Below are 8,980 nucleotides of genomic sequence, written 5' to 3' on the forward strand. Positions count from 1 at the left end.
GGACCATGCTGTACATACATACACTAGATATTATGTTGAGCTTTGGCCTTTAAATGAAACTAAAACATTAGTTCTCATTCCAGTTTTGTTTTCGGTTGTCGATTTTAATTAGTGGCTTGTGTGCAGGTCTCAATATTAATGCTGTTTCAAATGAAAACGAAAATTCAGAAACTGTGTCAATTTTTCTTTGCTGTCGGGCTAGCTGCTACAGGTCCACCACAAAGCCAGGACGAGTTGCCCATCTCAGAGAGGGAATTGTGTCTAAGACATTCAGGATGAAACACACCAAACTGCAGCAGAGCAGAGGCCCATTTTGAAACACCTCCACCACAGCTTTTGACATCAGTATAGGACAACACACACTAGGACACACACACAGAAAAAATGACAAAGAAATAACAAAAAAAACAAAAAAATCCATTTATTTTTAACCCAAGGCAAATAGATATGTTTGCATTTGTAATTGTATTGGCATGTGTAAGAATTAGCTGGTATTATTTTAACATCTGTGCAGAGCACCTGTGGTTGCAGGTAGTGAATGTGAATCAGAGTGCAGATAGTCCAGGCAGGCTAACCTGATCTCCTCAAGCTCAGCCCTACCTACTTTGATTAACCCCACTTCCAAAACAAACACACATTAACCTTCCTGCAGAGGCATGATCGCCGTGACAACATGAACCAGCCCTCTCCGTGTGCCACTTTTTGAGGATTTCTGGGAGGTGGGATGTGGGAGTCCGCATGCCCAACCCCCCGTCCCACCCCCTCCAATTCAAAATCAAGTTTAGTTTACAGTTGTTCACGTCACGCCACAATGTGACCTCGTGGTCCCGGTAGTCGTGCAGAGGCGAGATGTTTGAAGCGCTCCGCCTTCTCGGCTGAGTATTTGTGTGAAACAGTAGGACCTGAGTAGATGCCCCTTTGAAATGCCACCGCCCTCTTACGACAGACACTCTCCAAATCCAGTCACCCTCCTGGGGGCACATGGTTGCATTCGCCCCTCCCCTCCCCCTCCCCTCCCCCAACCCTCCCCCGGAGTCTTCAGAGAGAGAATGTGTTACATGCAGTCCTAGGAGCTGTTCCTCTACCCCCAGGAGTCTATCTTCTACCAACTGGCAGTCTGGCGAAGCTCGTGTGTAGCCGCAGAGAGAGCATTATAGGATTTGATTCTGTCCTCGAACTAGCCGCTATAAGATCACACCTAGCACTTGTGTAAATTATCGTTGACTGAACATGCGCCGTCTGAAACGGTTTTGATGGCCAGCCACTGCTGCTTCATATTCTGTCGTACGCCATGTGACACTCCGGAAGCCTTTCAACCTATGGAAGAGTGCCATGACAGGGAGGGGGGGGGGTGTTGCCATTTCAGAACCACATCCATCCATCTCTCCATCGCTCTATATCCTACAATTGCAAGTTACAGACTTCCTGGTGCACATGTGTCATTTGAAGACTATTTATTGACAGGCCGAGTTGATCGCTCTCAACTTTGAACTTGTTTTCGCTCAGAGGACTGCGTCGGGCAGTTTGATTTGGTTTTGAACTTGTGTGTGTGTATTTATTTATTTATTTATTGAAAAACCTAATGCGGACTGCAAAGAAGTGTTGACCTTTGACTCCACTCCTTTTGTGCGCTGGTCTACGTTTAGAGCCTGTGCCTGGATCACATGATCAGTTCTGAGAGGACAGAGCAGGGAAGTCCAGTTGATCCCAGTGATTGACTGGTTTGTGTGTGTGGTGTGTGTGTGTGTGTGTGTGGTGTGTGTGTGTGTGTGTGTTTGTGTGTTTGTTTTTTCTCTTTTTGTATTTTGCTTTGCCATCCAATCAATTGGTTAAGCCATTTTATAATGATTTCTGCCGAGCCTGTGCTGTCTGTTGTGTGCCCCGTGGTTCTGGTAGGCCCTGTGTTGACAGCCCATCCATGGAGAAGAATGGGGGCAGAGGACTGGCCACTCTTACTGGCCCTTGACTGACCCCAGTGCTCTCATGACTTTTGCTGTTGTTCTTTTGCTTATCCACACCATTACATATTTGATCTTTTCTATTCTTTTCTATCGCTCTATAGTGAAACACTAAGCATGTTTTACAGGTTGCTAATCTAAATTGTTGTTTACTTCATTTCTTTCTTTCTTTCTTTCTGTCTCTTTTTCTTTCTTTCTTTTTTTTTTGTGTGTGTTGCGGTCCATTGTGTGGATACAGCTAGTTGGTGATGATGAAGAGTTATGGGCATAATGGTGCTATGAGCAGACCCAGCTGGTGTTTACATCACATGCGGAGAACAGTTGCCGTGCCAAGTCATACCAGGAAGTGCAGTGGGCTCGACCTCTAAGACCCTATGCTGTCACAGCTAAGCAGAGGCTTGTTAAACAGAGAAACATGTTGCAGTATTTGCAATTACTGAGTCTCTTGCTTTTTTTTTTTTTGCTTTTTCTTTTTTTAAAGGGAAACAGGCCTGGCTTATAAAGCCGCAGTTTAACCTGAAACAAATGCAGTCCTGGAATCTATTTCCTCTCCCTTGTATTCAGTACATGACAAAAAAAAGTTTTAAAAAGCAAAGAAACTATACATGCTGTATGAATTATGTATCACTGAGACCATGCATAGTATTTGAGGTTAACAAAAAATAAACTATATACACCTTTTTGAAATGTATTGTTTGTGTATAAAAAGAACATAGAATTTTCAATGGGAACAAGAACTTTTCCTGCTTTGTGTGGAGTGTGAACCTTCACCGGTGTGGCTGAACATTTAAAAAAAATAAATCATTTGTAAGGGTCCTTTAAGTACGTCAGAAGCGATTCCCCTAGGCATTGAGCCCAGGCATAAGGGGTACATACATGTACTGTTATCCAGAAGCCAGGGAGGGGGGGCAGCTTTTGGGATCTCTGGCCATATCTGGCTGTATTCCTGCATGTGTTGATCAGTTTCCTAGTCACTGGAAATGCAGCAGAGCAGAGTTGCCAAAGCGAATGCAAAATCAAAGAATGGCTGTCTTAAGATATTTGAGATGATATGCAAGAGGGTTACTGGTTTGTCTTACTAACTGAACTACTTATTGATCACAAGAGGGGGCCTCTATGGAGGCGCCAGTGCTGAGAAACATACTGGTTTTCACCAATGCAAGTTGGCATCTGTGACTTCCTCTGCCATAGTTCCATGTGAGGATGGTTTTCAGGTCCCGACGTGGGTTTGTTGTGAATGTGGGGATGTGCTTTCATCACTTTCTTCCTCTTCCAGCTACAGGACGGGGGGCCTAGCAGCAGAATTGCCATTTGGTCACCTGCGGACATTTGCCCCTACAAGGCTTTCAAATGAGAAATCTGTTTTTGTCGCCCCCAGAGTGACGGAAGCTCTGCAGAACTAATTCACAGAGAGGTTTTTTGAACGATGGAGGATTTTACAGACCGGGTTCACGTAAAAATAGATTTCTCATTTAAAAGCCACCCTCGTTTCCCCAAACCGGCCACCACCCTCACCCCACTCCAGCCCCGCCCACATCCCCACCGCCATCACCGCAGTGGGCGATACAGCTCAGCTGTCTCTTAATAAAAAATCTTTTTATGAGATTACCACATATCCTCCAGCCCCCCCCCCCCCCCCTCTCTTTCCACACCCTTCCCGCTCATCCTCCGAAGGCACCCAGAACTCTGTCCAGGAGCCTCTCAGCTGTCTGAAGGCTGTTCCGGAGTCAGCCGTCAGCGCCACATCCCCAGGTTCATTTCCAAAGATGGAGTCACGAAAAGAGAGTTTACAAATCACAGTTTCACCCTGTGAGCGGAATATTTATGTATTTTTTGTTTTAGTTTTTTTTTGTCATGGATGGCTAAAATCTATTATGTCAACCCGGGTATGTAATTATACACTTGATACTAAATCATATTAATAACGCTTTAAACTTTCACAGACGGGTCAGTTTGGAGTTGTGTCCATGGAAATGCATAGCTAGGAGTGCCTAGTTGAGTGACTGTGGTTTGACAGGCTAATAACTGAACTTTGTTCTCTACATAATGCTTACCATCTCTCAAACTGTTATCTATTTGATTTTATGATTCTTTTGGGGTTTTTTCACAGTTGTGGCGTACTAGTCATGACTTTGGGCTGTTTTTACTTTGGGATTTTGTTTTATTCGCTTGTAAATAATACTGTGGTGATTCATTTGACAGAAGGATATAAAAGAAGACTTTATATAACTCCATCTCATGGCTGCAGTGCCTTGGTAGACAAGCGTTGTTGTTTTGAAATGGTTCGGTTCCAGTCTGCACTGTTTTAGTAAAAGTTGTACAAAAGTATGAACAAGGGTTGTGTTGGAGTTTTCTTCCTCATCACACTCTTTTCTTCCCGTATCTAAACACCTCGCAAGCACAGAAGGAAAACACATGCACACACACACACACAGACACAGACACAGACACACACACACACACACACACAGACACACAGACACAGACACAGACACACACACACACACACACAAACACACACACACACACACACACACACACACACACACACACACACACACAGAAGAGGAGAGAGAGAAACACACTGACAACAACCAATAACACAAACCGTACACACGAAGACCCATACACTACAAACACTGTACTTCAACACACACTCACTCTACACAGCCAGTCACTGACACACACACACACACACACACGAAAAGATCACAAACACACTAATACACAAAGAGAGAAAGAGAAACACTGACGTCACCTCCTTCCTAACTCAGACTCAGTCTCACGTACCCGACAAGTGTGTGTGTGTGTGTGTGTGTTTCACTCTGACCACCCTGGTTTTAGAGGAAGCCCGTTATGTAAGCTTCCTCCAAAACACACACCCTTTCCACCAGAAAAACTTGCCCCCCCCCCCCCCAGTCATGTTTCTGCTGCTAAAATATCTACCTATTAAATGGCTCCGGAAATGAAAGCGAGAAGGGGTGGGAGACACGGGAGAGACAGAAAGAGATAAACCGAAACAGACAGAAGGAAAGAGAGAGAGAGAGAGAGAGAGAGAGAGGGGGAGAGAAGAGAAAGACAGACAGAGACAGCATGTGTTCTTCCCATCTCAGAGTGGCTTCCAATTATGATCCCCTTTAAAGGGGGCTGAGTGGTGACATTTGCGGGAAGCGGGACAGGAGCGGAGCTCAGGGAGGGACATCAAAGGGAAAATGACTCCCTTTTTTTTTTTTTTTTTGTCAGATTGGCGCATTAAGTCCTCAGGGACCGTGTGCAGGACAAAGAACACTTCTATGTCCTTCATCATGCTGTCTTTCTCTTCCCTCTCTCTCTCTCTCTCTGTCTTCCTCTCTCTCTCTCTCTCTCTCTCTCTCTCATTTCTGCTGCTGCATGGATTATTATCCAGACTGAGACGCCATGAGTTGATGTCTGATCCTGGGCTGCCATCTCCAGCATAGATTAAAGGACTTGTCAACTGATATGGGATTTCAAACACCAGGTGTTGTGTGTTTAAGAAATATGCAAGTGAAGAAACCATAAAATATGGGTATTACCTTTCCAGTTAAGGATCTGTCACTATTAAAAGAACAGTTTTTAATTTCCGTGACGGAATTTAGCTCCAAGACAATGGCTGATACAGGACTCAGTAATATATTTGTGAGCAATGACTATTTTATATAGGTGTTCATGGTTGTTAAGAATATTGGTGGTCCCATTGTGTACTGGAGCGTGGACTGATGGGTATGCATTTGATCCCAAAGATAAATATAATCCAGCAGTAACAAGACTTCAAGATTAATTGTCCACCACACCATCAATCAAGTCATCAAATGCGCGGACATCATAGCTTTACAGTGACAATCATTTAATCATTAATCAATGGTGTTTACATGTATATTAATATTGAAGACAGGAAACATGTCTGAACTGTTAGTAACAGTTGAGTAAAAAAAAAAAAAAAAAAAACATTGGTGGCAGCCGTAACCAAAAAGTCAATGTAGATATGTACAGTAATGTCAAAGAACAGAGGAGCAAGCCATTAAAAATCCACATTGTTATTGTATAATAAATGCCTGTGAGGATTATGTGAAAGGTGTACCTTTTAAAGAATGATTTGTTGGTAGTGAATGGAGAATAAACTGTAAGATGAAAACAAAAGAAGCAAACAAAACAATATCTTTGAAATCTTTAGCTATGTGACAGTATGTAACTATAGACTTACCACAGTCAAATGGAATGATCTGCCTGTCTTTCACTACACTCACCACAGGATGGCACTGTTGCTGCAAGTTTTCTTCACAGTTACTATTAAAAGCATAGGAAATGTTTCGACTCCCTTTACATATAAACAAACAAACAAAAAAAACCTTGCATTTCTACTGAACTGGACAGGGCCTGCAAAATAAAACATTACTGGGAGAACCATAATTGACACATATATCAAACGTATACAAAATGTTATTTCTCATCTTTAAACTCAGATATGGATTTAGAACTGCGTCTACATCATGTGCCTCAGAGCAGCTATCTTAACAAAAATGTTAAACACCACAATGAAAAAAATCTCCATAATAAACAACTTAGAAAGATTCGTTTAACAAAAAAAAAAAATTGTATGTACGTATATGTGTGTGTGCGGGCGGGGGTCACATTACTTGTTCATGACGAGCATAGAGGTGCAGCAGATTAAAGCAACGATTCGGGCCTCTCCCTGCAAAGTGAGTGTCTGTGTTCTAGGGGCCATTCAGTCTTTCAAAGTACCACCAACTACACAATTCATCCAGCCTTTCAATTCGAGGAGGAGAGAGAGAGAGAGAGAGAGAGAGAGAGAGACAGAGAGAGAGAGAGAGAGAGCGAGAGAGAGAGAGAGAGCATGACCAGAAGAGGGAGAATGAAAGGAAGAAAGACAGAGAGCTGCAGGGGAGTGTGAATGAATGATCAAAGCCTCAGAAACACTCCTCCCTCTCTCCCCCCTCTTGCTCTGCCTCTCTCTCTTACGCTCTCTTGCTCTCCCTCTCTCTTTCTCTCTCTCTCTCTCTCACACACACACAAACATTCTCTCCTTCTCTCTCACCCTTTTTCAGGCACATTCTCACTGTCACTCTTTCCACCGTTCGGTAACCCCATCAACCTGCCCGACCATTACCACAAATTCCATCTCACAAAAAAATATATTTGTATATGGTGTTTAAATGCCATATGTAGCAGAAAATAAAGTCTTTAGTCAAAGTGGGATCCTCTTTTCTATATGGTCCTATGAAGACTTTCGCTGTCTTTATTGTTTTGAGTAAAAAAATACAAAAAAAAGCTCCTTTTCTCTTTTTTTTCTTTTTCACACAAAATGGTGGACCGTCCGTCCGTCTGTCCGTCCCATCGGTCAGGGGTGACAGAGGCGAAGGGGACGGCATGTAACGCTTCCACTTCTTCCTTCCCCTCTTCTTCCTCTTCTTTTCTTCCTCTCTCACCCTCCCTCCATCCCTGTCTCTCCTCAGAGGTGGCTGTCGGTCTCGCTCTTGTCCAGGGTACCATTCTCCAGGCTGAGGGGGGAGAGGGCCATTCCGTTGGCATTGCTCTCGTTGAGTCTCCTCACCCTGTAGGTCTCATAGTGGATGTTGTGGGTGACGTCCTTCAGATCTTGCAGGTGAGACCTGGAGAAAGGACACACACACACACACACACACACACACACACACACACACACACACACACACACACACACACACACACACACACACACACAGCGAGAAGTCTATTAGGGTCCTGGAGCCCACGGGGAGGCTTGTGGCAAGAATGAATGGACGGGTGTGTGTTATGCGAATATTATGCGTTGCGATCATTACTCATGGCAATCCAGGTCGTCAAATGATCTTTTTTTTGAAGTTTCCATTAAAAAAGTCCCTGAGGTGCTGTTTGACACAGCCCTCGAATCCGAGTAGGTGTGATCACAGCGGTAAATGGATGACGTTTTTAATCTGGTGCTGATGCCATTCATCACGGTGAATGGCTTCTCTCATTTACTCGTTCCCCTCTCTCATTCCTGCCCTCTGCTCTCTGTCTCTATCTCTCCCTCTCTCTCTCTCTCTCTCTCTCTCTCTCTCCCTCGTCTCTCCCTCGTCTCGCATTTTCCCAACTACATCCTGAATCCCACAACGTCATCTAGGAAGAAGAACTCAGAACATTTCCCATGTCCTGGCTCGACCCCTGACCTCATTGCAGGTCTGTAATTAGCCACGAATCCCTTGCACCCTTAGGTGAAGGGGCTGATGATGCTGTCAGGACACAGGTGGTCTTAATCACAGAGTGATGGTCCTCCATACAACACGGCACAGTGCCCTCCATATGGATGTGGAACTGGAAAGGTCTACATATGGATAGTGCTTGGGTATAGATTCTCTCATATAGGATAATGCTTGGGGTATCGATTTTCTCGTATAGAATAGTGCTTTGGGTATTGATTATAGAATAGTGCTCAATCTTCTGTCCATACTCCTAGAAACTGTGCAAACAGACTGCAAGGACTATTACAGACCAGGCAAATACTTCAGTGCATCTGGAATACTTGTATGCGGCCCTGTTGTCACGTTGTCTTGTATGTGTTGTGTTGTCGAAATGTTGTGTTGCTGTGAACATGTTTTGAAAAGCATCCAGATGACAAACAGCACTCGTCACAGGGCTGTCAGGGTTGTCAGACTAATGTGTGCAAACAATGGCTAGCTTTTATTGTAATCCCAGCATCCTCTAGTGAGGCGTTCCATTTCGGCTCAGCAGGGGTCAGCCTCACTGCAATCTGCAGTCACAGATCATCCCCCGCCTGCGACTAACCTGTCCCCAGAGGCTGATGTAATTTGATTAAGAAATGGCATAATCACTGCTAATTTGTGACTAATTGGCTGTCAGTAAGCATTTCTCTATCGGGGCTCCTTGTTAGGAGGTAGAACGAATTTGCCAGCTGCCGCCTTCGTGTCAGACCAACTCTTCATCTGAATGGGACTTGGGGGCCCAGTCTCAAATAGCGGGCTGGC

General features: G+C 44.2%; 1 protein-coding gene across 1 annotated transcript in view; it reads right to left on the reverse strand.

Annotated features, from left to right (window-relative positions):
- Window positions 1–7,391: 7,391 nt before the first annotated feature.
- LOC116220259 (neuronal-specific septin-3-like) overlaps window positions 7,392–8,980 on the reverse strand; it is a 10,547-nt gene continuing 8,958 nt past the window's right edge. The window contains exon 7 of the mRNA XM_031565688.1: window positions 7,392–7,606. Within this exon, the coding sequence (XP_031421548.1) occupies window positions 7,447–7,606 (160 nt within the window). The 3' untranslated portion in view covers window positions 7,392–7,446. The remainder of the gene's footprint in view (window positions 7,607–8,980) is intronic.

The sequence above is a fragment of the Clupea harengus genome, chromosome 1 (assembly GCF_900700415.2).
Source record: "Clupea harengus chromosome 1, Ch_v2.0.2, whole genome shotgun sequence".
Taxonomy (NCBI): Eukaryota; Metazoa; Chordata; class Actinopteri; order Clupeiformes; family Clupeidae; genus Clupea; species Clupea harengus.